This window comes from Pagrus pagrus, assembly GCF_965226575.1.
Source record: "Pagrus pagrus genome assembly, chromosome: 16".
NCBI classification, from domain to species: Eukaryota; Metazoa; Chordata; class Actinopteri; order Spariformes; family Sparidae; genus Pagrus; species Pagrus pagrus.
In genome coordinates this window covers 13822246-13850222 of record NC_140200.1, presented here as the reverse complement: position 1 = coordinate 13850222, position 27977 = coordinate 13822246, and the positions used below count along the sequence as shown (strand labels likewise).

Sequence of the window (27977 nt, the reverse complement as noted above, 5' to 3'; positions counted from 1 at the left end):
CAAGTGAGCTGGGGAGATGCAAATAATGAATCTTTTGAAATCTGAAACAGTTTGCGTTTAGTCTGGACATTGTTGCAAATCAAGTGCGGCTCAAGCTACTGGACAATGTATTTAAGACGTTTATTGACAAAAATACTTTTATTATTCTGAAAACAGAAGAGTTGTGTGCTGTATAATTTTGATTAAACAAAGAAAGAAAATACGTTTCACAATAAACAATTGTTTGTTTTCTCATGTTGCATGCAGCTGGAAAATAAAGCCATTATATATCTATAACAGGACATTGCATAAAAAAAGATGTGTTAACACTGTTTAAGTTAATTAACATCAGGCAAACATTTGTTCAAAAGGACACAAAATAAACATCAGGATTTATTACTGGAAGTGTAAAATGTGAAGTATTTAAAGTTCAGGCTGGGCATTAATACATTCTTACGGGTTTATCCACTCTCCAGCTCCTCCATGTTGACCTCCTCATTGGAAATTTGTAAAGCTCTCCTGCAGCAAAGGTCGATCATCTCCAATGTCGTACCTCGAGCTCGAGTGCTCCTCTCGCAGCTGCATAACGCAGCCTCTGGTGGAGCTGTGCCTCCAATCATTTTCAGGGATCCAGTCCAGCAGCTCGTATACTTTCATATAATCTCCACGTTCCACCTTTGTTGTAGTTTATTTGGATCAATTGTGTTTAGAATCACTTGGTTTTTGTCGTAGTGATGCCCCCCTGAAACAGAAACATGTTTTGTCGATAATTATATTATTGACAGCCAACTGTTTTATTTTGGTTGGTTTATTTACTGCAGCTTGGAAGATAATTCACAATACAATTTTACATTTCTGAAAAAATTCCAGAAAAATATGACTTTAGAAGCTTCTGATGGGCTAATTGACATCATATGAGTCAACTGGAGGTTTACCTGTGGGTGTATTTTAAGACCTACCGTTAAACTCTGTCCTTTTTTTTTTACATCATGAGAACTACAAAAAAAGTGCTCCTTCACAAGTCTAATTCAATTTACAAATTTCCGAATGCTCCTTATCTCTCTGTACAACAATAGTAAACCATGGGAACACACAGCTTTCATAAAGCTCAGGAAGGACATGCGTTATGTCTCTTAGAGATGAATGTGCTTGGCACAAAAAGGGAAACTCAGTCCCAACACTACAGCAAAGGACCTTGTGAAGATTGTGAAGGAAAACATGTACAAAGCATCTTTTGTGACAGAAAAATGAGTCCTATACTGATATAACCTATAACAATGACACTGCAAAGAAAGAACCCGCTGCTCCAAAATACGCATTAATAAAAAAGCCGGACTATGGTTTGCGGCTGCACATGGGGACAAAAATGTTTTCGAGAAATGCCATCCGGTCTGATGAAACAGAAATTGAACCATTTGGGAAACTGTAGATTGAAGGAACATCCCAAGACATCAGCCAGGAAGTTAAAGCTTGGTTGCAAATGGGTGCATCTTGGCAGTGCAGTGAATGATAGTTTGCTCACTTACATTATTTAGGCCACAAGGTGTCACTGATTGACAGTGATGCAAACGCAGCCACCAGACATAAGTAACAGTCGCAGTGCCCTGCTGCTGAGGAATGCATCTTGCGTTTTAAACAAACTGAGGACATAAATATTATCTTTGAAATAATTTTAAAATTTCCTTTAATGTCCTTTTCAACTTCAAGAGTTTAACTAAAATTTCATAATAAAACCTAAACATAAAGTGTATGGAAGTTTGGCTGACGCTTAAGTATTATATAACCTTACAATACTTCACTGTGATCATGAAAACGTTAGCTAACTCATCCCAGCTGCTGCTGCCAGTAGTTGTATCTGTCCAAGTTCTCTTACACAAATCATTTATACTGTGTGTCTGGCAACGCCGAAGGGGAATTGTTTTCTTTGAAGACTAAAAATGTACAAAGCAGGCCACGTGTCAATCCTCACCTTTGACTTCCAGGACCAGATCAGAGGTGGGGGTGTAGCGGATGAAGCCCTCAGGGGTGATGCTCCAGAGCTGGACGTGGTTGTTTGGCTCTGGGCTGAGACCCACGCGGCTTCCTGCCATTGTCAAACTACCACTGGGGCTCAGGCAGCACTCCTCCAGCAGCTGGAAACACAGGGAGAGGAGGGGATAGTTTTACTTTTGAAGGTGGACCAGTGTTTCATATTTAAACAAATTGTCTATAGTTTAATTGTGATACTTCACATGTGTATAGACAGTAATGGAGGAAGTTTTCAGATACTTAAGTAAAGGAACTAATCTAACACTGCAAAACTACTCTGTTACAAGTAAAAGTCCTGCATTGAAAATGTCCCCTGTGAGTGGGACTGTTATGTATTAGATCATTACATTAGTATTTCTCATACATTCATATTAAAGCAGGATCTTACTGTAGCGGTTGGTTGAGGCGGAGCTCATTTAACAATTTTAAAGAACTGCAACTAATAATTATAATTTCTCATTATGGATTAATCTGCTGCTTATTTTCTCCATTAACCAACTGATTGTTTTGTTTGTTTGATTCTGATTACACTTATTCTAACATGATTACAATGGTCTGGACTGCAGCACTGCTCCTTCCTGTCACTCTCCTCACACATCCGACACCTCTTTTTAGTATTATAATGACGTTACCTTGCAGTGGAGATGTCCATACTGGTAGAACCAGATCTGCTCGAATCCGTCAGTCTCCTCTGTCTCTTGGATCCGCATCAGTTTGACATCATCCAGATCTCCGGTGACCGACATCATGAGCCCTGTCTGTCTGTTCCTCAGACGGAAGTGCACTTGCTTCTACTCAGAAAACAACACAACACAAACACGTGATCAGTGCCTCGGTGAATATAAGGGTTTATAGTTTTACGTTAACATACAACATGTCAGTGGCATTTTCTGTCCTGCAGTAACACAAATGTGAGGATTTGACTGATTTTCACATCAGAGCTAGCAGATCACAATTCTCCTCCACAAAATTACACCTTGATTATGCCTCTGCAGCTGCTGCAAAGTTCACCCAGAACTAAAAATAAATTCAGTCAATATTTAGTCATTCCCACAGTGATGAGTAGAAAGTCACAAAACATTTCTGGAGCTTCACAGCCAAACAGAGCTGCAGCGTTCTCCTAAACAACTGAAGTAGATGGGGCTCGAGGGTTTGAATAACGTTTTTGCAATTCAATTCGGGGCTTTCGGAGACTTGGGTTTTTAAACAAGTTTGTAACAAGATTACGAAACTTCACCTGACTGTCCATCAGCATGAGCCATGAAAAGACCTTTAAAAGTCTACAAATAAACACTTCCATCCATTATTAAGTGCATAAAACTAAAAGCTTTGTGCCCACTGTGGAGCGTCAGGATGTACCTGTAGAAGAGGGCGGAGGGATCCGATTTTCTGCCAGCGGCTGAGCTTGTGCCAGTCGTGCACCTCGCCAGGTTTCAGCAAAATCTGAGCTCCCCGGCAGTTGATTCCCTCATATAACACCCAGCTGGTGACAGAGAGGAGACAAAACACAGTCAAGTTTCACACAAGCTACAATGAAATCAACACCACTTCCTTCTCAGACTTTTAATTAAGTTAATCTCTGACAGTCCTAAAATAAACTCACAATAGCTGCCTTTAAAGGGCACTTGGTCTGAACAGAACACTTTTTTGTGTTCATGATTTATTTCTTCATTCTTACAGACTGACGGGCGTGTAGTTGAAAGTTAGGACAAGTAGGAAAATGCCTCACATAGTTTTCTCTTTTATTACTTTTCTCCCGTCTGTGGGTGTTGGCTCCTGTAACATCGTGCTGCACTATGGCACGTAAAAGTCAACCTGAGAGGATAGTCTGTTTAATCTCAATTTCAAGGTTTTGATGTTATAAACCTGGACTAACTTGCAGTGCTGGTTGGAACAACGTTGCACCTCCGTGCAGAACTGTGCCAAAGATAATCTACGAAAATGTGCCGAGCTTCGAGACAGCCCAATTTCGCCGTGGCACTAAATGTTGCCTTTAACTCGGGTCTCAATGGCTCTTTGGATGATTGCCCGTCTCTCCTGCAGTAGGAATGTGCCACTCCAGAGACAGCTCTGGCTCACTGTGAGCCCTTTATTTCCTCCGCATGGGCTCACACCCACAGTCTGAATGTCGCACATCAGCATCAGGTTTCCACCATCGCTCAATCTGTCAGTACTGTCATACAAGATGTGCTGAACCTGCAGCCTGCATCTAGTTAATTTGAATGAGATGTCAGGTCTGAAGTGCTATCGAACTCCAGGAAACCTTCGTCACAACTTTGTAGGGCTGCAACGAGTGATTATTTTTCATTATTTATCAATCTTCCATTTATTATCATGATTAACGACGTCAAAAAATGTCCTTCAAATAGCGCCTTTTGTCCAATGAACTTTTTTTTTTTTTTTCTTACTATCATTAAAGGGGCACTATGTAATTTTGGAGAAGAAATTCAAACTCAAGTAATGAGGTAATAATGCAAACACATATATATATTTTTTGTCCATAACTGAATAAACGAGCTGTTCTCAGAGGAAAATAAGGTCCCAGAACACTGTTTGAAGCTAGAAAGGTGGCAGGGTCCGCCACATATGAACACAGTAAAACAGTATGAAATTGTCTTGGCCTTTAAGGTCAGTTTGTTTATTCAGTGTATTCAGTCGTGAAAACGAAGAGGATTTGTTTATTTCGTTTGTCTGAAAATGTCTGAAACAGTTTATTGATTAACAAAATACTTGGCAGCGAGTGACTTTACAGATCTTGCTTGCTTGACATTTGACACACACCCTTGACTTTCCATCTTTTATTGTCTCTAGATCCTTAATCTTTAAGTTTAATTACCTCGCTTGTTCAGATTTATCTTCTTTATCCCGTCACTCTGTGGTGTACTGTTACATTAGTGGAACATTACATGGGTGTGGTTTGCCACAAGCAACGAACTATGCACTGGATGCCAGAAAGCTAAACAAAATATTTGACACATGGACTTGGCAGTTGAAAACCTCTGAATTAGAGAGAGATTCAAAAGAGATTAAGAAACAAAAGGCATTTAGAAGTGCAGCTGCTGAGAACCAACAGGCGCCACTCAACGACACGTATGTACAAAATAAACATAATTATTCTGTTTCACATGTTCGTGGCAGACAAAATGGCTTCGACTGAGTGCGTTCCCTCCCTAGTCAAAACACACACACGTTGTGTTATGCATGAACCTGTTACACCGACACCAAAAGGGTGAACTTGGACGGGCGGCTGCTCACAGAGCGAGCTGTAATGTACTCACATGCCTCCTTCCACCAGCACAGACTGGACTCTGCTGCAACCTCCAGCCAGCTGAAGGTTGACTGATCCGTCTGTCAGAATCACCCTCTTCCCCCGCAGATCACGCCGCTCAAACAGTGTAATGGATGGCAGCGAGAACTCCTTTTGATTGACGGAGAAAGAGAAAGTGCATTAAGGACCGGAGAGGGTGGAGGGAGCTGGTGGAACAGGTTAAAATTATTTTGAGGTTACCCTGGAAACAGACCCCACTCACACCTGTGCACCCGGTGACATTTCCCTCTGTGCAACAGATGGGTTGTTTTCTGGATCGACAGTCGCGTTGCAGGTCAGCAGCAGCGACTCATTTATCGGCTGATTTTATGTAGAGGCAGATAAGATAATCTGTGCCGATCTTCACATTCGGCACCTTCAACATGACGCAGGTACTATTTTTTCTAGTATTACATATTTGTCAGTAATCAAGTGGCGTATACAGCTCCAGCCAGAAAACCCTTTGAAGTTATCTAATTAAATTTCATTCTTTAAATGTTTGTTTTAATTAGTTTAAAAGTATGTGAAGCACTCTGAAACTGCCCCGCGTTTGAATGGTGCCATGTGAGGAAAGTCGCACCACATGGTACTATGGTAGGTTTTATTAAAATGAACATGTAATATGTGGATTGATACAAATTTAAGGGACATTTAAAGACCCTAATGTTGTCGTTGTTTCTTCCTCTCTGTTTTGCAGTTGTCAAAATCCAATGGATTACTGACCAAACACTCTATAACAGTGATTTGTTGTAATTTAGAGCTATTTAACACTTATTCCAATAAAAAAAGACTAACAACAGCTTTACACATAAAGCAAACAGTTCCCCATCTACTCATTCAGACATGGAGCAAGATAATCATTCATTTGTCTTGTTTCTCGCCACGCTGAAAATTTAACTCCACTTTTGAGCTCGGTTTTGTTGTCTGCCAACTTCTGAGGGAAATATTCAAGTCTTTAGTTACTAAATGCTCCAGTGTTTACGGGCTAAACGCCAACTTTATCTCTCTCCTGTTTGATGTTGGGGAGCTAGCATACTTTAGGTTCATCAGAGCTTTGTTCGTTGAAAACACCAGCCTGCTGCAGCTGGAAACAACAACGATGAAAGCGATAAAAGTGAACCGAAACCGGTAACGCTGTGGGCCAGAAAACATAAGCCGAAGGACACTGAAAAGCTGTGTTGGGGTGAGGTGAACTGCAGAGTCTGCTGACACCTTTTCATATTATACACAATTATTTGATCCATTAAAGGGGAGTGTGTTGACAGGTCTTGGGTAGAACCGCTGCATAGGTAAAGTAGTTGTAACAAAGCTTTTTGTGGCTCCAAAGAGAGCTATGTGAAGTCTGACAAATGTCCTCAGGCAATGTCACCTGGGTCAGCGTCAGCTGGAGCTGAAGACTCCAAGTATTAAAATGAAAGGTGTTGTGAAGGTGAGAAAGAGGCTGAGCATACCAGAGCTCTGTAGCCTGCTGCTCGTCTCTGCTTGAGGCGAGCTCGAGGCTTAGCTGCTACTAGCAAAACACACGCAAATCTCAGACTAACTGTCTGTGCTCATGTTGCATTGTGGGTAATGTAGGTTAAGTTAATGAGTACCACATTAATATAATAATATGTATCAGAGCAGCTTTAAATATATTGTCATCCTAACCTTTTAAAGGAATCATTATCTACTCTCCCCCATGCTGATGGAAAGTTGGGTGAAGATTTGTAGTCCGCAAAACATTTTTGTAGCTTCACAGCAGAACAGGAAGTAGATCAAGATGTTCTCAGATTGTTGTGTACATATATGTAAATATTTATTATGTGATTTTCTCTGCTTAACATGGTTTTTCATGTGATTTTAATGGCCTAAATATGTAACTACCCACCTATTCATACTGATCATGTGACAATTTTTCTACCTGCATGTTGAACATACTATATTTAGTCCAGTCATGTTACTTCTTCCCTTTCCTTACAGATCATGTGACTGTCTGCTAACCTACAAATGTAAGAGCCCAACGGTGACGATTTTATTGTTGCACTGATGAAGGTTTTTTAACTCATTACCGTCTCGAGTGCCTCAGAGTGTCTCTTAATATCAATTTGGGATCTCTGGGCTTCCAGAGACTTGGTTTGGAAAACGCCAGAGGAGCTGTATGGAGCCATTTCATATTTTCTTTTTTTTTTTTATGTTTTAAAACAGGTGCCCATCCACTTCAGTTGAATGCTGTAACTCTGTTTGGCTGTGAAGTTCCAGAAATGTTTTGTTGACTACAAAACATCTGACTCTCCACCGGCTTCAGGGTGAGCAGATAATGACTGAATTTTCATTTAGGGGTGAGCTGTTCTTCAAAAAAAAGACTTACAAAGCCGACAGTCTGTAGTGACAGGATGGAGGAGCTCTCGTCGACAAAGCCCATTGCTCTCAGGTCTGAGTAGCTCCCGACTTCTAACACATACATCCTGCCAGCGAAGTCCTGGCCTTCGAATGCAAGCCAGCTGAAACACACATACACAGATATACAAACACATTAACACACACGAGAGGAGCACAAAATGAAACTGGATTGATGAACCAAGATGACGACCATTTAAAGCTACTTGCATAATGTAGGTTTCTAATTTTAATATGCAAGGGATGAGTTACATTATGCTCATCAGGCTGAATGTTCACGCTTAAGAGTGTACAGAACAATGCAATTAATATGGATACTGCATCATAAGAGATCTGCTGCCACATGGGACATGCTTGGTAAGTGGAGCAGTGATAGCCTGCAGCAGATTATCAGAGTCCCACAGATACGTTTATAATAAGAGCAATATGCAGCTCCAGTTGTAACACATAACTTTTGGGAAATCCAAAAACACCCTATTCCTAAAATCTGCATTTGCAAGGAGCTGCTTTAAATAGCTATGCTGCAACTTAAATCACAACACCCACAGATATTTTGTCCATAGTGTGCAGGATTACTCACCTGCCAGCTAAGACCTTGCAGGAGGCCACAGAGAAACCGTCCTCCAGGGAGGCCACGCTGTCCTCCAGAGCAAGGACAGTGCCTTGAAAACCCGGTTCAGAGAAAAGCTGCACCTGAGGCACACAACAAGACAGTAAGCCTGCGTCATCCACCCTGAGCCCCTCACACATCCTGTTCTTTAATCCTTTTCACTCTCCTTACCTTAAACTTGGCGGCATTCTCGAAATCATCCTGAAAGAAAACAACACGTTTAATGTGACTCATCTCCGTGCGCTGAGCGGCAACAGAAAGCAATTAGAAATGATGACTATTTACATACTTCTATGCATGTAAACACATCAGCGGTAAATGTGAACAGGTGGGAAAGACAATAACAACAATTATATGTTTGCTTTATAATTGAAGCCAAATTACAAACTGCATTATTGGTCTTTGTTTGAGAAAATACATTATTTTACTGTGATTTGCCTCAAAACTTCTAGTCACGAGTGGAAATGTAAAGATTTAGTTTATTTATTCGTCAAGTGTAAAGCAAGGAGTTGACTATCACATTAAAGTTGTTTATATTAAGATCAGATAACGAGGATTATTATTATTATTGTTGTTAGTAAGGAATTTTAATTTAATTTAAATCCATATGCATGTACGCCATTAAAGCCAATGTGTGTTTTAGCAACAATGACTTAAAATGACAAGATCTTATTATTACTCAATTTCAGAGAAGAACAAATAATGTGACATTATGACTTTACTGAGCAATATCAATGTTAACATGACTATTATTGTTATTATCATTATCATATTATTGAATTTGTAAATCATCTGCATCTACAGTTTACAAGTTTTTTCCTCTTTCTGCTCATTTTCCAGTCATGGGACATTGGCCCTCTAGGGTGCCCTTCCAGTGGACAAAACATGGTGAAGTGCTTTCACTTCACTATAAATATAAATATGTCACGATAGTTTTTGACTCATATCAGTCTCGTGCTTAAAATAACAACTTTTGTTTGACTTCCTGTCTTTGCCCGCATTTCCGAGTCTGGATAGGGATACTGGTAATTGAGTCGGTTGAATAGATGCAGATAATAGTGTACTAAATATGAAATATGTAAAAACATGTCAACATCTTCTGGGTGTGGCTGAAACACTACAGTACACTTGATTTCTGTGTCTGTTTGCCATCATCTTGTTTGAAATCGAAGTAACTACATGATGACTCACCTTTGTGATCTCAGATGTTTTTTCCCATTTAGTCTCATGACAACGATTTTCCTCTTGTAGAATCAAATTATTCTTATTTTGCCCATGACTCACGCTCCCACAGATAATCCGCCGTATAAAGGATTGTCTGTCCCCCCAGAGAGTCCTGCTCTCCATGTTAAAGTTTGACTTTGGTCACAAGCATGACTGGTGTTGTGACTGGTCACATGTAATGAAAGCACTTGGTTAGCCAAAATTGGACTACCAGGGGAAGTGAGAATGGTCAGCCAGCACTTTAATATTGCAAAATTGCCCCGATTATTCGTCCTAGAATGCTAAAAATGTGAATCTGTGAAGCGGACACGCTGGCTGCTGCAGCGATTGAACATAAAACACCGCGGTTAATGGACAGTCTGTCTAAAAGCCGGGAATTTTCCCCACCAGAGCAAAAAGAAAAAAAAGATTACATAACTTTGTCTGAGTCACTTCTTACCAAAACAACAGGCATCGTTGAGGCCACTTTGGGCTGTAGTGCCCCCCAGTCCTCCGGGCCTCCATACAGGCCTTTCTCCAGGATGTAGGGCTCGCCACAAAAGCCTGGCTCATCAAACACAACCCAGCTGAGAGAGAGAACAGAAGGCGGAGGAGTACAATCACGCTTTCATTTTTCACTGACATTTCATAATTGCGTTTCATTTCATTTGATCTTAATTCACAGAGGAACACTGTCTCTGATGCACCTACGCTTGCAAACGAGGAAAATCAAAAACATTCACAGCGTGGCTCAGTCAAAGTGGTTATTTATCATCTAAGTCAACAATGCTTTGGTCAGAGTCCAAGTTGATAACTGCCTCCCACACGGTGTTATCTCAGCCGTGATGCACTGTATGTACTCGCTTGGCAAATGTGGTATATCTTGGGCAGCCCTGTGAGTGTGTGTTGCTATGGGTGGCTCGGGTGTTTCTGCTCCTGAGACAGAAAGGAGGCTGTGTTTGCAAGACAACAAACAAATCTCTCCCCGCAGTTCCTGAAAAAACACGCCCAGCCAATCGGAGGCTCAGACGGACGGCAGCACGACATGGGCGAGGCCGTGCAGTCTAATAACAGGCTAGCGGCGCAGCAAGAAGAATCCCTCAATGCTGTGAGAGTCTCGCCTCCAAAAGCAGGACAAAATGTCCCTCTACACATTATCCGTCATTTTCTCTCCCTTGGGTGGGATCTACATGTTCCGCATTTCAATATTCTGATTTGAAAGATAATTCTGTTTTTTCTTATCTGCTCCTGTGTTTGTTTACGTATGCTTCCTTTAAACTGATCAAAGCACAAAGAAACACAAACTCAGCCACTGGATCTTCTGTTCAAACAGCATGATGAGAGAGAGCACTTAAATATGAATGACAAATTGTTAACGGCATTCAGGCGTCTACCGACTCCTCCTCCACACCCTCCATTAATTTCACGTTCATTTCCAGTGTAAAAGGGTGTGAGGAAGCATGCTCCAGGAGCAACTTACACTGACAGGAAGTGAGGTGTGGCAGACTAAACATTAGGGAACTAGGCAATCTGTCTCGACCTGTCAGCATGGGCGCGGCAGCCTTTGCCGCTACACACCTGAGCCGCAAAGAACGGCAGTAAACCACATTAGACGTCACTGTAGCCTGAAGTAATGACCAGGTTGAAGCGTAGGAATGCAACTTAAAGCTGGATTGGTAGGGAATCATGGATTTAAATATATGTTAAGTCTTGGGAAGACATCTGAAGAATCCCAATACACAGAGACGGATCTGATCTCTTTACTTCAGCGAGAGAAATATGAATCCCGTGAACGCCTCAAGCTTTTATCTCCCATCGCTGCTCGCACAGCAGCGAAGGTCACAGGAATAAGTGCACAACACTTACACGCCACCTATGACATCAATCGACTGCGTCTTCATGCCGTAGCCCGTGGCCTCCATGTTAATAACAGGCACCGAGAGGTCAATGTTGAGTCCCAGCTCGCCGAAATCTCTGTCGCTGAACATTTTGAGGTGCGGCGTCAAGAAGTCCTGCAGCAGGAGGAAAAACACGTGGGGAAGAATCTGATGAACATCACGGCAAGCTACATCACATACATAACATTTTTTCACTGTAAACTGTTTTAATCAGGGCTGAGCTTTGCAAATGAAGGTCATTGTAATTAAAATAACTGTATTTTATTTACATTCAGTTATTTCAATCATGAATGTTCTGCATGACTGTATGTTAATTTCACTTCAGTTATTTTATTTTATGTATAACCTTTTAAATTATCCGGCACAACTGCAAAGTTTTTGTGACTGAATGTTATTTTACATTGTTTTCATTTTGATCACGTTATTTTCTATCGTTTTTAATGGCTTTTTACTCGCCTGTTGTGGGACTGCTTTTGTATATATATTTGATGTATATTCTTGACTTAAGCTTTGGCTGATATCTCTGCTTGATGAGCGTCACTTGTGAGATTCTGATATTTTTGCACATTTCCTTTCACTTTCTTGACAGCCTTGCAAGCGGAATAACTTGTTTCTTTGCTTTCCCAGCATGAATCAGATTCTGACTCCATGTCTGTCTTGATTCCTTGTTCTTCATTCCTGCTGCACATTTTTCCATTTGGACACGTCCCCACAGTTTAAGAAACCGCTGCTCCAAACACTTGACTAGTAAATCAATTTGCCCAGAAATATCAAGCTGAACTTGATTTGGTTTACAAAATATTTGGCCAAGCTAAAGTCAGCAGTGCCCTCTGCTAATAGAGGGGAAGTTTATTTCCTGACCACAGCTTCATTAAACGAACCTTGTTGCCTTCGTGCATTTCATTCATTTTTGTCTCGAATCAATTCTCCAATAAAAAACTCTAGTAAACCTCAGAGTTTTCTCTGGTACTAAACTGATAGCTGCTTGATGCTGTAACCCTTTACACTGTTAGTAGTGTAAGTTAATGTGGAAATTCTCGCTCTCCCTTGGTCTTTACATGGATTTTCCATTCTGACAAGAATAAACATTTTTGAGGGAAGAACACAGAATCTTTTCCAGTTTGGAGACTAATTCTGACCTTCACAAACCCACGGTGGTCCAACCCTGAATGAAACACTGCACCACAGTCACTTTTTGGTCACGTGCCGGTCATTATAAGCTAACGTTGGTCACACAAAAGGTGTGGTACTCACAGCCAGTACTGGTCGCAGTGACAGCAGCTGCTCCGAGCCTCCCCAGTCCCTGCAGTCCAGGTACTCTCCCTCCTCTAGGATGTGCTGCTGGCCTTCAAAACCCGGCTCGCTGTATCCCACCCAGCTGGAAGGAGAGCAGAGCAGCAATGTTGCTCGTTAGAGGTGTATTTATAAATTTTGACTGCGTTACATAACCTCAAAACCCCTCTGACAGTAAAATTAGATCTGAGGAAACTTTGCTACGAGCAAAGGAATACCACCTAACTTGATCCTGCGCCAGAGCAGAAAATGATCTGGGTAATTGAAGAATAAAGACTCACAGTCCTCCGATGATCTTTAAAGAGCCGACAGACATCAGTTTCTTTGAGTCAAGGTCTGCTCCCATTGCAGAAATGCCTCCTTCACTCTCACAAAAGCTGAAGACGTCGCTGTCGATTTCCAAACAAGAGCCCTCAAAGCCAGGTTTCTCATATGCCACAGCCTGTGATAGCGACAGAGGAAGGACAAGTGTTACGTTCAACTCATTATTTACTTTGCTTAGTGCACAGCTCAACACAAGACTCATCACTCGTGAACAACTGGAATCGGAGGCAGAGTCTGTGTCTGTAGCCGTCTGCACGTCATTTCTTATTGTCTTATTATCTTGCTGTGTTCATGATTTGTCTGGGCGTCAGCTATTCTGCACAAAGCTATTTGATTGTCAAGTCTCATTCCCCACCCACCAAATACCAAGCGGTTTAGTTTGGTTTGGCGAGCCACCAACCCAAAGAGTCTAAGTTTGGGTACCTAGGAATGAGACTCAACAACCAACTTACTGCACCTTTGAATGATGAGTTTAAAAACAGCGACCTGAATTGAATGCCTCGAGACCTTTTCTGAGCACATTTTTATGAATGTGGGCGCTTCATTATCACTGATTTTCATTTAAAACCAGATGACTCAAATGTTCAGTGACATTGTGTGTGTCAAAAAGGTTTTTTGAGGTCTGAAAATGCCCAATGCCAAATCTCACCGTGGTTACAGTGGAAAGTCCTTGACATCACATCTATTTTTGGCTTGAGGTAAGATAAACATAGCACTAAACAGAAAAGTGGGCCAAAGACTGTCAATGTACTGTCGGCCCTCTTTGGAAAACATGTTGCCTTTATGATCACATCTCAACATTTGGTTACTTTATCATTTGTAGATTTAAAATTACACATACAGGTGATATAAAATAAAACCGATGGAGTCTTACCTTGACTTCACAGGGATTCTCCACTTTAAATCCACCCTGGAACAGAGAAATGATCGTAAACAGCCATTTCCTCTCTAATTAAATGTACACAGTAAGAAGCCAGACAGTCAGTGATTACACAAATAGCTGTATTTACACGTGAATGATGACATTTCTGCAGTGACAGGAAGCAAAGAGAATTAAAAGAATAGACAGAAGATGCCCACCCGGTCTTGTGTACCTCCAGGTAACTAATTACTGTGGATTATAACATTAACTGTCTGTGGACAAAGTGCCAGACCGAGGATATTGACAGAAAGAAAACACTATGGTGAATTATTTTTAAAACTAAAATGTGAAATACAAGGCCAGGAAGGCAAATTGTACTGTAGTGCTATTATATGAGACGTAGCACATAGTTCACTGATGTGGAAAAGGGAGATTGAAACAAGTATAAAAGTCCAAAGTCATGCTCTATGAGGCTTAATTCAACGCCTGAACGGCTTTCAGACACAACGCGACAACGACACCACTGTGCTCTGAAATACATTATTTCCAATGTGCCATGACATGACGCCTTTGTTGAAGGGCGCCCTGCTCTGCACGCTCGTGCCATAAGTTCAACCAGGTGCAACTGTGGGCCCAGCAGTGAATGTAGAGCAAATCGCCCATAACTTTAGCATGCTAACATGCTGATGTTTAGCAGGTAAGATTTAAGGTGTTCCCCAACTTAGTTTAACATGTAAGCATGTCAACAATTGCTAATCAGCACTACACACAAATAACAGCTGAGGGTGATGGGAACATCCTGAACCTGTAGTTTTGCAGTCATGTCTTCATAAACCAAAATATTTAACTAACTCAAATATTGACCTGATAATGGAGCTAGATAAAATGTCACAGGACCTGCAAGGTCATTATAATCCACCCAGAGACGTGAATGTCTGGCAAAAATGTAAACGTCATGACAATACTATATGAAAAATCTGGATTTTAAGATTCATCCTCTGGGCACCATGAAGTTCATATTTTTTCATTTGTCATTCAAATTCAACCAGGTCGAACTTTGGGCCCAGAGGTCAGTGTACAGCAAAACGTGTTATGTCTAAAAGGCCCATCACTTGGTTTTTAGCATGCTGACAACTGCTTATTAGCACAAAGTACAGCTGAGGATGATGGGAATATCATTAGCTTAGTTTTGCAGGTATTTCTTTGTAGGTATAAACCAGAGTTTTGGACAAACCTGAATTTTTAATGATGGTGCTGGATTAAAAGTCACAAGACCTCAGAGGTCATTTCAGTTCATCCTGAGCCGGACATAAATGTGTGTATCAGATATAAAGGAAATCCATCCAACAGCTCTTAAGATATATCACCCCAGGCACAATTATTAACCTTGTTGAAGAATTATTGTCGCCTGTACCACATTTTCCGTCAATCCTTTTAGTAAATGCAATATATATCTTACTGGATAAGTTAATATTTGACCTTCTGGCACCAGATGAAAAGTCAAGGGATGATCAAAGTCATTAAAATATATCCTCAGGAGACCTTGAATACCGAGTAGTTGAGTACCCATTCTACTGTCAATCTGTCCTTTAATCATATAGAGATTTTTGGTGGCTGACAGTAGCTAATTAACTACATCGCATTCATAGACATGTCCTCTGCAGGATACATGAGATGTAAATCAGATGTTAACAAAAACACGCACCATTTTAAGTGGCCTAAGCGATCCGACAAATGGTGACGGGAAGCCCCAGGCCTCGGGAACAGGGTACACTCCTGTCTCCAGCACAGCTATCATGCCCTGGAAACCCGGGTCACTGAACACCAGCCACCTAATGGAGGGAGAAACATCGACATTGCATGTTGATTAAGGATTAAGCCAAAAGGTTGAACCACATTCATGATAATTACACCTCACGGCGGGTCTAAACTAACTGTGAGTCATGACCTTGCAGGGCTTGTTGCTTTATAAAACAGCAGTAACACACAACTGCCATGAAAAAGAACAAACTCACAGACTCTTTTCCCCCCAAATAGAAATCAGCAGCTACAGGTGTGATTAGTACATTTGCTCAGCACATTAAGCATTGTTAGGCCAGGGCTGCGTTTTAATTAGTAATTATATTTACCTCAGACATGAGTCACGCAGCTACAGCCGAGAACAAAAGCCATTTGTTTAAGAAAAAAAAATCTTGGGAATGCATGTTCCAGTTCAAAGCCATTTCCTTTGCAATTTGGTTTTGAGTGTAGCAAGTCTCTGCTGGAGCTGTGCCCCCACCTCTGGCATTTAGAGCCATTATGTAGCTCGACACAATGTTTTATACCAATTACCACATGTGAGCCGCTGGCAGAGAAATAAAGCCAGCTCGTTCAGTCAGTGCTGAGGAAGTGATACCAAGAACCGGTGCCTGCCTTATGGCTCTAAAAGAAGATATATAACAAGAGCAGCTGATGAGTCAGGGCTACAGTAAATTTGTAAAGCATAAAACTACATCTGCTGAGCGGTTGTTTTTTTATCTAGATGCTGAGGAATACTTAAAAAAATCTCCTAAATGCGGGGTTGCTAAAGTAAACCTACACAAATGGCTGTGGGAAAATGGTTTAGTGTCATTAGCTTTCCTCAGGGGCAGGGCACAAAATGTCCTGAATGCCTACACCTCTCACGTGGAAAAACATTCTCCCCTTTGCCAAATTCTCTCCACACCTTTGTCTGCGTCTCACTCTCCATCTAGTCTCCACCTCTGCACTCGGCTCTCCAAGTGCCCCCACACCCACACTCTCGCTTCTCGAACATGCAACAGCAGGAGAGACATTCCTGAACAGGCAAATGAGTGAGAGTCAAACCGAAGCCGCACGCTGAGGAACGTCCTAATGATTATTATCTCCCAGCTATTCCTCAGAGCCAAACACAGGGATAGCCTATAAAAAAGAGAAAGGGCTCTTCGATGAGCACAGCAGGTAAGATTTTTGCAAAGTCTGCTCTTCCAGTGGGTCTGCCAGTCATTTGAGATAAGAAAAAAAAAATCAATGCAGAAAACCTGGGATTGTCTCATTACCTGGACTCTATGCTGTGCTGCTACAAAGCAAGAGCGCCGCGTCTTTGTTCTCCAGCACCTAAATGTATGGTGTTTCAAATAAAATCCAATGCCCGGATAACTACCTTTCTACCGCTGATCAATCACAATAAGTAGCCCATGTGTCTCGCTAATGATTTGATTTTGTCAGCCTGTTCGTTACTGTCACACACGCTTTACCAGAGGTCAATCACAAAGATCTGAATGATCGGTTTGTGCCGAAGCAGCCGTACTTACACCCCAGAGTGCACTTGGATTGAAGCAGTGCTCAGTGGGATACCGAACGAGCCCGTCTCTATCGTGTCATCCTGGTAAGGTGTTACTCTGCCGTGGCCCTCCGGTTCAGTAAACAGATCAATATGGGGGATGCTGTAATCCTGCAGAGAGGGAGAAACAAACACGGTAATTATCAACAGTGGCCTAGACTAGTCCCTTAATGGTCCTTTGCTGTGTAACCATGTATGACCTGGGGCCTCATTAGAGAAATTCGGTGAGTCTGAATCCCTATCTTAACTCAGTTCAGATGATATTTAGGATTTTTAGTGTAACAGAAACATGTTTCCTGCACTGTAAACTCAATATTTCAGTCTTCCACAATCTATTCCTGTGTGTTTGACTGCCTGTATCCTTGACAAGGGATGTCCCACTTTTCACTGGGTAGCTAGCTTGCAGCATGCTAAAGGGTAAGAAAAACAGGTGATTGTTTTCGCTTCGATGAGTCGGCGGTATAAACTGTGTTGGTGGAGAAGAGCACATACTGTCTTAATAACTGTATGGTCAGGAGAATTTAAAGCTAACAGACGAACATCATTGTTCACAGTCTTAGTTTCTCCAATATAGTTCACATGTATTCTGTTCTTAAGGAGTCTGCACTGAATGTCAATAAAGCAAAATATCATAGCTAAGTTTCAGGGGCCCATGTGAGGTGTAGGAACTGAAATACTGAGTATTTCTCCAATGCACTCACCCACACAGCGTGTCGAATGGAGCCGATCACCATTGGCGCGTTGCTGTGCGGTTCTGTCTCTGGCCCAGGCCCAGGCCCAGGACCAGGCTCATGCTCAGGCTCTGCCCACACATTTGTCAATTCAATGCCCCCTTCCTCCAAGGCGATGGTGCGTCCCTGGAAGTCAGGCTTCTCATAGAGAACCCAACTGTAGTGAAAACAAACAAAAAACATGTAATCACACAGCAGAAACAGATAATTATACGTTCGGGGAAAAGGGAAAGGCCGAGGATAAATGTCTGTGGTATAAGAAGTGTATCTTAAAACAATACAATACACAAGCACACAAAACAACTTCCTCTTAATGGTCTCCAATGGCTATTTCCCTGACGTGAAGGTGGCTGCAATATGTCAAGACCACAGCAATGCTCCGAGCAAGACAAGGGAGAAGACTGCTAGCAAAAAGACATGATGCAGGTTTCAATACAATTCATTTTTTAAGGGAAGAAAAAGCTTGCCAAGCCTCAAGGACTCAAATTTTGTTTTTGTGCAGAAGAAAACAAAACAAAACTATGAGAGTAGGTACATAATTGACGTCAAGTATGTAACTCTCAAGGCTGCTATCTCAATATATTTATCCTGTGAGGAGTCCAAGTGCCCTCACAGGCACAGCTAACATCCCCGAACCACTTGACACTAATGAGACCTCCGCTTCGTACACATTTTCTCAAAGTTCCAGTTGATTGCTGCTCACCATCCTCTGACGACCTTCACTGATATGAGAGGTGAGAGCTGCAGAGCGGTTGCATCTGCTACATCCCTGTGAATCTCGTACTCCTGGCCGCTGAACTGAGCCTTCTCAAACAGCACCATCTGTGTGGAGACATGAAGGGCAGCGTCATGAAGAGAAGACAGTCATGCCTGCTCCATCACATTAAGTCATGATTCACCGAGTGCTGAGAGGAACCTAATGGCATGGAAACTATTAGCATGGCACTTATTTATATTTATCTACCCCAACAAGCCAGTGCAGACGCAATTACTTGAGCCAGCAGAGCATACCGTTAATATAATTGCTTTAATTCAAAAGTTTCATTTTCAGTTTTATCGGCCGACAGAAGAAGACACTTGCAGAATGCAGATCTACAAAAACTGTCTGTTCTGGACGCTCTTTAGTCAATAACACCGTCGTAATTTTATTCAACAAGTTTCATGCAGTGTTTTGTTTTTTTTGTGTCAATGCCAGTCATGCGGGCAGATCCTGAAGCTGGAGGTAGACTGAATTAAAACGATGTGTAGGCAATGTTAGCGAGTCAGGGGAATAACGCTCTGTCTTAAAACAACTACTGTTAGTAGAAGAGCCACAAGTTGTGCACTGCACTGGCAGCACTGAACTCCCTGATTGTAATCACATCCAGCTGAGCATTTGAACTAGACTGTTTTTTCAAATACTTTGTTTACCCCCAAGAACACCATATGAAAAGCAGATGTTTTCACAGAACAGAGAGTTGTCTGTCCAGATTCCTCTCCCCATCTTGTTTCTATTGGACAGCATGTGGGCAAAGCTGTGCCTACTGTACCTTTCCAGGGCGCTTGTGAAATCCCTTGGCAACTCTGATCTGTAATGCAAAAAACACAGAATTATTATCGTGGCAAACATGAGCAAACATCTAGTCTATTAAAGGCCGGAGAAGCTAATCTGCATGTGTTGTTGGTGCAGCAGTCCTGGGCCTTTTGAATGGCCTGACCTTTTAGTTTACTTCCAGCGACGCAGTGGGTCCGTGGAGATTAAGCTGGTTTGAATTTATATTCGAGCACACACACAAAAAGGCACAGCCGGGAGAAAAAAAGGCTTTTTTAACACAGTATTCTTGCAAAATAAGCAACTAGCGAGTAGGCAGCTTCAAACAGCAGCAAAAGACACAAGAAACTACAGCAACTAGAAAGCTTACATCAAGTCAGTAACATTGATTAATGATTTAATTAATAGTTTAATGAAGACATATGCTTATTTTTAGGTTAATAGTTTTGATTCCGGATTATACCAGAATAAGTTTACTGTACATGCATTACTGCTCAGGAAAGGCATCAGTTTCTCATACTGTTCAACGCTGCAGCACTGTAGTCCCCCTCTGTCTGAAACGCTCGTTTTAGCTCCTGTCTCTTTAAGGACTTATGCAAATGTTTGAGATGGTGACATAGTGATATCATAAAGTCACAGATTTAAAGGCGGGCTACTGGCGAGGTGTTTCAGACACTTCAGGAGCAGTATTTTCTGTGGGAGAGCGGAGTGTTTGTTGGTGTCGACTATGGCCTTTTTAAAGACCTTCTACGTGCACAAGAACATAAATAAAACACTAAAGGAAGAAGGAAAAGCATAATATGTCTCCTTTTAAGAAGAAATGACCAAAGTGCACCAAGTGCTTTGCAATTGTGAATATTTGCTTGTTCTCTTAGTCTTATTTGATATAAAACTCAGTAACTTCGGGACAAGGAATCTAAATAAATTGTAAATGTTATATACTCTGATACAGTGGATGGCGGTGTGTTTTTTTTAGTCCGCTGGTAAAACCAATGAAGAAGAGGAGGAGGACTATTTAACACAGTTGGCTTGACCTTAACTTCCTCTGCAAAGAAGACGGCTGGCCTCAATCGTCGAAATCAAGCCCCCACAAAGAGCCCCAGATAATTACATTGTGAAAGACGCGTCTGTAAAGCGATAATAAAAGCTGCACAACCCCCGCGAAATGACTCGTTCCGAAAAAAGTCTAGAAGAGCCGCCCGATTACATTTTATCCCCATTCAAGTAAGCTGGGCGCTAAACCGGAAGTTGGGCGGCTCACGCCCTATGACACTCCAGCCGGACAGCCACTGGCACAATGAAAGCCTGATTTGTTAAGAAATTCCTTTTTTCCTATTATTAGCACCACATTATATAGTTATATCCAGGAGACTTCATAAGAAATTGCATGAAAACTATTGGGAATTTCAGACACATAGAATAAAATATTATAAAAATAGTCACTAGTTGCAGCTGTTATCCCAGCTCAGGCATGTTTGCCAGCCCAGATTAAATCAAAGGGACCAGTGAGACAAAAGATGCTTTGTTGTGGATTGTGAAGCTTCCCTACAAACGTCGATACCAGAATGCAAATAGGGGGACAAAACAGGTTTTCCATAACTACTGCTGGTGGTGCAGCTCAAATGGAAATGAGGGATATTAATAGTTTCTATCTCACCTGTCAGAGCAGCAAGCAGTCTGAGCTCAGCCTTATATTTGTAATGCTAAAGTGTTAAGTATCCTTCAATAGTGTGTATACCCTCACTTACGTGTTTATTAAGTATCCCCTGTGGCTGTGCTGGAGGCTGCTTCAGCTCATGGAGTGCAGGGTGTGTGGGTGGAGGAATCCCAGGAAAAGATGGAGGCGGGGCATCAGGAAGCAGCGGACGTGGCTGCACAGCTTCAGTTTCATCTCCTGAAGTTGACATTTTTCCAATAACCTGATGCATAAACCGAAAGTCATTAGGTAAGTATAACAATGTGTTTCTTTCCACTTCTAAAACATGCACCACATTGACAAGTATCGTTAGAGACATGTTATAAGACAGCACTTTGTTCCATGAGTGTTTCTTATCATTAGACAGTTAAAACACTTTGGTTTCTGACGCTATTGGTCAATAAATTAGAGATATTTTGTCTGTAAGCTCTCTGTGTGATGACATTCATTTCGTTTTTAGTTTGCCGAAAGGAACATAAAGGAAAACTAACCTCGCTTCTGACTTGTTCCTGTCCTTGTGTGCTCTGCGCTGGTTTTGCAGCTTCTCGGGGGAGGTACTTCTCCAAATAGTCCGGCAGCTTGATGTCGTTAAACGAGGGAAGTGGAGGGCCTGAGTCACCGACCACAGCCTCGGCAGCCTGGGCTTCCTCCCTGTCGCTCGGGGCAGAGCTCTGTTTGGCCAGTGTGTCTCTGTGTGGAGCCGTGTTAGTCGGGCTTGGAGGGGGAGGCTCGGATAGAGGTGGACTCAGCTTGGGGGCCTCGCTGGTTGACACTTCCCCAGAGTCAGTGCCTTCTTCCTGCTTCTGAACTCCATTCCTCTTCCCTCTGAGAGAGGATGTGAGGCTGCTGAAGACACAGCTCCCCTGTAGGCGAGACTTCACTCTGATCTGATCATCTTTCTCCTCCTTGACATCCCCCTCATCTTTGACGGGGGTCTTGTCCTTGAGGCGAGAGTGAGTGTCCAGGCTACTGAGCAGCACACTCCTGTCAGCCAAACTAGCCCTGGCAGGCTTGAGGCCAGATTTTACGTCCGTGCTCTGGAGCCTGGCTAAGACGCTCGGGATCGTGTCTATGTTGAACTTATCCTTTCTCCTCAATCCAAACTTAAACTCATCAGGGTCAAACGTCTTCTCAAAACGGTCCTCCTTGATGGCGGGCAACGCAAACGGCGGCTGAGTCGGCCCGAGTGGGTTGTGTTTACGCGGCGGGAGGGAGAACGGGGCGCAAAGATTCTTGATTTTCTCAATGAAATCGACATCATCTAGCTCGCCGGAAGTTTCCAGCAGATCGCTCTCACTTACAGCGGAGCTCAGTTTGGGCTTCAAGACTTTAAGTTTCTGTTTGGGAAAATCCACATCCAGCCAGCTAGAGGGGGCGTCTCGCGGCGATGAAGTGTCGTCTTTGCTTAGTCCCCGTGGCAAGTGAAGTTTCTTCATGGGTGGACGCTGGGTTGAATTTGGGAGCAGCTTATTAGCCTCCAGGGAAGCGGGTGCCTTTGGAGTTTGACTCGGCTTCTTATTCACCAGCTCCTTTTTGACTGTGTGGAGTTGCGATTGAGGGGAGATATCTCCGTTAGCAACAGGTGAAAGTTCATTCAATGCTGAATGGAGTGTTTTCTCAGCTGTCTTGTCTGCCACAGTAACTGTGGAGCTGGACGCGGTGCTATCAGCGGCCAGCTTTGCCATTTTTCCTGCCCCCTTGAGTGAAGCACTATCACTTGCGCTCTCTGTATTTTTGGATGCGTCACCCTGCGGAGTAGGTTTCACGATATCTCTTGAAATGGTGACTTCTGAGGGCACTGATTTGACAGCTGAAGTTTTTTTCTCGTCACCCTGCCTCACTCCCTCGCTGTTCACAGATTTAGACGCAGAAATTTGAGTACCTTTAACGGATGAGTCTTTCTCTGCCATATTGTCGGCCTGTGCAGTTGTCGCCACCGTTGTGTCATTACGGGCTTTTACAGTCGCTTCCCCAACTGCTGTAGTTGCTTTGGTAATAGGCTTTGCAATGGAGAGCTCAGCATCATTAACTCCATGTGCACATGAGTCATCTGGTGTGTTTTCTGTTTTTTCCACAGACACAGAATCAGGCTGTGGTCCTGCTTCAATCACCACTGAGTCCGTTTTAGGGCTTTCTGTAGACTTTGTTTTCAAATCAGCGGGCCCATTTTTTGCCATCTCTCCCTCTGAAAGCCCTTTATCACTCACGGTCCCACTAGCAGCCTCCTCATTAGTCTGGGTGTCGGCACAGACAGCAGCTTGTTCTGGATGTGTAGTCGTCGTCTGTCTGACGCGTTGTGTTTGAGCAGGGAGGTCTGATGATGAGGACTCGGAGGCCGGTTCTGCTTGGCTGGTTTCTGGTTTTCTCTCGTCTTTAACTGACTGTGCTTTTTCTTTGTTTTCATCCTTTTTTCTTTCATCATTCCTAGCAACACTCTCGTCCGTCCCTGAGATACTTTGTCCGCTGTCTGAAATCTTGACCTCTGTGGTATTTTTATGTGAACCGAGGAGCTGCTGTGCTGCCTCTTTGTCTTTGAGCTCAGGCCCATTTGTTTTTTTGCTCTCCACTTTGTCTGTTTTCCCCACGTCTTTACTCTCAGACTGATTTAGCAGCTCTGTGTCCTTATGCTGGTGTTGCTGTGTTTTCCCTGCGTCTTTCTTAGTGGCTTCCTTAACTTTTCCTTTACTTTTTAGTACAGATTGCATCGACAGTTCCTTATCTAATCTGGGATGTTTAGCAGGTGGCCCTTGCTTCTCAATAGGCTGTTTTACCACAGGTGAGCGGGAAGAAGCTGGTGTTTCTCTGCTGTCCTTAGATGCCTTTTCTGTCTCCTCTGTCAATAAGGGGCTGTGTCCCCCTGCCTTTTCCTCCTTTTGGGGTAAAATAACAGGAGCCTTGTCAATAGGCGTCTTTGTTCCACGGCTACGAGCAGCAGTATCAGGTTCATCTCTGTTGACGGATGCTTCTGGCTCCTGTCTGCTGACTGGCTTGCTAATATTCTCCTTTTTAGATGAAGACTTTGTCTCTGTCTTCTGTTTGTCAGGTAAAGACTGTTCATCTGATGTACCTTCTTTGGCTTTATCAGATGGTAATGAGACGTTCTCTGTGAGTTTTTTGGAGGCAGAAAAAGACTCCTCTGTATCAGCCACCTGATCTTGTTTTGTGGCATTGACCTCTGTCTTACTTGTTGAGCAATCTGATTTGCTTTCACTATTCGGGCTGATGGGACTGGTTGGTTCTCGACTTTTTCTTCTTTTAGAGCGGGAGCCTGTTCTGCTGGGGCCTTTGGACAATTGGCTGTTATCGGTCAGTTCTGCAGAATCACCCGGCTCTTTAGCCGGATCGTTTGCTTCAACACTGTCAGGTTTCGTACCCTGATCTTCTGTTTTCGAGGCGGCTGTGTCCTTTGAATTGGAGTCTGTTGTTGGTTCTTTAGGAATGGAAATCTTTCCCGCAGCAGCAGTGACGTCTCGTCCTTCTGGTTTTAATGTTATCTCTGAGATAGCTTTTGTTTGCGTCTGCTCTTTAGTATCCAGTTTACCCTGATTGTCCAGTTCTGGCGACTTCGATGCAGCAACAGCTGGTGACGAGGTGGATGTTTGAGACGTTCCTGTCATTGCTGGCTTTGGAGGCAAACCTGGCTTGCTGTCTGATTTAGATGCCTCAGTGAAGTTCCTCGCTCGCTCCTTGATCGTCATCGGCCTCTCCCTGTTTGGTGACGCAGAGCTTGACCTGGCCTTGTCATCACGCTCAGCTGATCTTGATCGCTGGTCTGACAAAAAATCTGCTTTAATCCTGTCCGTGGCTTTGCGGACCGGCGAGACATCAGCACTCCGTGGAGTTTTGAAGGTCTGCTTGCTGACCGCCCCCGCAGGGCGCTCAAAGACACTGATTTTATCGGCAATCCGGCCAACGACTGGTTTAGGTTCCTCATCTATTTTCTTCAAGCCATGTTGTCTGTGTATGATAAGAGGTAAAGGTTTAATATCAAACATCTGCAAAATCGGAAACTTGTAGAGTTGATTTTGACTCTTAAGTATAGTGTCTGGGTGATTTGACCTATATTCGAGTCTTATCTGTGCTGCAGTAACAATCTTGAGGCGCGGGGTTGCTCTTTGTGTTATGACTCACACCATTGTTTCACTGTGGATAATCCACCCAACACATTCCCTGCTTTGACAGCAATGTCATGTTAGACAAAAGCTTGACAGGAAAGTTAAAATGTCCTACTAATGTAGGAGCTACACTACTTGTACAATTAAACATTTGTTCTTAAGAAATTGTAATATATTAAGTGGAAAACAGTATTTGAAGTCTGATTTATACACTGCAGTCTATGGAAATGTGTTGAGTCATTCATTCATTCACAAATCACAAACTGACCTCCCATTCAGTCACATGTAGCTGAAGACTTACCTTGCATCAGTCTCTGTTCTGGGCCTATCCTTTGCTTCATCTTTAGCTTTCAAATCCTGGTCGCCTCCCGTTGGACTTTGCTTTGGATTCAAAGGCACATTTTTTGTGAAAAGCTTCACCTCACTCCGAGAAACTTTAACACTCCTGCGTTTGGACTCTGGCGTCTCTGTCTTCCTCTCCACTTTGTACAGACTGTCTTCGTCCTCCATGTCTGCGGACCCATCAACCACACATGCCACAGCCACTGCACTGACTGAGTTTGACTCCTGGAACTTGTCCAACTGCTTGACTGTGTCAGGACAGGAAGTCTTAGCCTCCTTGACTTCAGGTGAGGCCTGAGAGGTGGGGTTGTGCTTGGAGGAGGAGTTTACAGATGACTCTCCCTTGTGAGTTTTTGGACTTTTGACCTGAGGACTGGTCACTGAGTTATCTGATATAGGGAATCCCTCGGGAGGAGGTTCAGAACCGGGGGACAGTTTTTCCTGGGGGCTGTTAGCTCCATCTCCCTGAGGGTTCTTCTTGAATTTCCTTCTTGCTGCGTTTTTACGCCCCATGCTGTCGGCCTCTGTTTGTTCTTGGTCAGCTTCAGGCTGTGTGTCTTTGCGGGATTTCAGTGACACTCCCACTAAGGCACTGTAATGACTCTCTGTACCTACAGCGGGCCTCACATCTGCCCTTTTGTTCTCTGCACTTGTTGAACTTGAGCTCTTTGTTAAGTCAAAACTTGGTGATGACTTTGCCTTGGGGATGACTTGCAGGCTTTTCGTGACTTTGGTTCGAACCACTTCCTGTCCAGCACTGGCGTCTTTGCCACGACTAAACACACTGGTCTCCTCCAGGTACACATGAAGCCTCTTGCCTGTCCTGGCCTGTGCTTGTCTCTGGGCCTGAGGCTGAGTGTGGGCCCGGTCAGAGTCCCATACCACTCCCTGCTCAGAGGAGAGATGTGTCAGATGACTGGCATTCTTCTCAGGATTCCCGCTCGCTGAAGTACCGTTGCCACTGCTGGTCTCCTCCCTCTCCTGGCCCTGCCCTGTTCTCTTCTTCCTGCTCCCCACAAACTCCTCCTCTCTTGGACCTCCTCCTGCAGTCTCAGTGCTGCTCACAACAGAGCCGTCTCTGCGGGCAGACTGCGTGGCGTCCTCCTCTTCACTGGGGAAAAAGTCTCTATAGAGACCCAGTGGATTGGTATTGGAGCTCTCCTCCCACTGTTGTTCCCTTGCCCGGGGTCTTACAGACTCCTCACTCTCCTCTTCTTTCTGTGATTTAAGAGTCCGGTCGTCAGTTGGAGAAGCATTTTCAACAGGACTGTTTGGACCCTTTCCCCTCCACGGAGAGAACCAGCTCCCGATGCGTCCCAAGACCCCAGTACTTGGCTGCTCCTCGGGGCTCTCAGACTGAAGCAAAGAAAGCAGAGAAATCAATCACATAAATATCTCTTTAGACATGCAGTGCCGTTAATAAACATGCATATTTCAAATGAATATGCGCAAACCTTAGATGAACTGTCAGTAGTTACACGTGGTAGTGCAAATACAATACTGGCCATGAACAAAGGAAGGGAGTGCAAGCTTGGGATCTAAAGTCAATATAAGTAGTGGTTGTTTGTTCATACATTTTTTTTAGTATGGCCATGCATCTCTGAGCAGAGCAAAGACATGCATGTGTGCTTATAACCTGTAAGCTTACCGTAGAAAATACCATATCATTCAGATTCTTTATGTAGGTTGTGAACATGATTTTGGTTTAGAACAAAAACTCCTAAAGAGCAATAAAACACAAACAAAATCATTCCACCAGGACAAACAGTAGAAAGAGAAAAAGCAGAAAATTGTCATAATTTAAAAAAAAAAAGAAGATATTTTGCTTTAGCAAAGTGACAGATCCATCCTTAACTCTCTCTTAACTTTGAGCAATTTCTTTTTGGCAGTAATTTCAAGATCAACTCACCCTTAATTAGACATAGAAGAAAACTTTTTTGTCCCACTCCAGAACGTGACTTCAGTTTGTACAGCAGAGGATCTGCAGCGAGATACAACTCTGACTGATGAGCATGTTGTGTTTAGTCCTCCTCGCATCCAGTAAAGCATCCGCAACTACGCGGCTGCGGCAGACTGGCAGTGGCAGATATGGGCGCTGAAGTTCTGCCCCTCCAGCGGAGCGCACGCAGCCCGGTGCTAAAGTGATGCCTTCAAGTGCTGCTCGTAAACTTCTGACACGAGTGCCGCTAGAAAGCCGTTAAAATACCAGACTACTCAAACCAATCGTATTGATAATGACTTATGATCGTGTTTAATATCCATAACACAAAACTCTGTGGTGCTACAGAGATGTCTTCAAGTTATATTCGTGTGTCTTCATTTTTATATATTTTTCTTCTATA

At 43.0% G+C, this 27977-nt stretch overlaps 1 protein-coding gene across 1 annotated transcript; it reads right to left on the bottom strand.

Moving 5' to 3' along the window:
• Positions 1-106: 106 nt before the first annotated feature.
• LOC311271475 (uncharacterized protein) lies at positions 107-27676 on the bottom strand. Its single transcript, XM_084377168.1, has 23 exons — positions 27545-27676; positions 27284-27355; positions 25595-26991; positions 21670-25135; positions 21231-21401; positions 19481-19519; positions 18655-18773; positions 17922-18108; positions 17192-17331; positions 15586-15712; positions 13893-13928; positions 12976-13136; positions 12656-12779; positions 11370-11515; positions 9964-10090; positions 8472-8501; positions 8271-8383; positions 7662-7794; positions 5286-5425; positions 3367-3490; positions 2640-2798; positions 1949-2111; positions 107-721 (listed from the first exon to the last, which is right to left on the bottom strand). The coding sequence occupies exons 2-23, from the start codon at positions 27329-27331 to the stop codon at positions 633-635; spliced, it is 7239 nt and encodes a 2412-aa protein (XP_084233294.1). The 5' UTR covers positions 27332-27355; positions 27545-27676; the 3' UTR covers positions 107-632.
• Between the last annotated feature and the right edge of the window lie 301 nt (positions 27677-27977).

What these genes read in the sequence shown, in the direction of transcription:
- LOC311271475 (XM_084377168.1), bottom strand. Translation starts at nt 27,331, where the DNA reads ATGTTCACAACCTACATAAAGAATCTGAATGATATGGTATTTTCTACG. An exon ending in AGGAACAAGTCAGAAGCGAG is followed by an intron (nt 21,402 to 21,669) that starts GTTAGTTTTCCT and finishes TTTATGCATCAG; the next exon opens with GTTATTGGAAAAATGTCAAC. An exon ending in ATCCAAGTGCACTCTGGGGT is followed by an intron (nt 15,713 to 17,191) that starts GTAAGTACGGCT and finishes TCCCTCCATTAG; the next exon opens with GTGGCTGGTGTTCAGTGACC.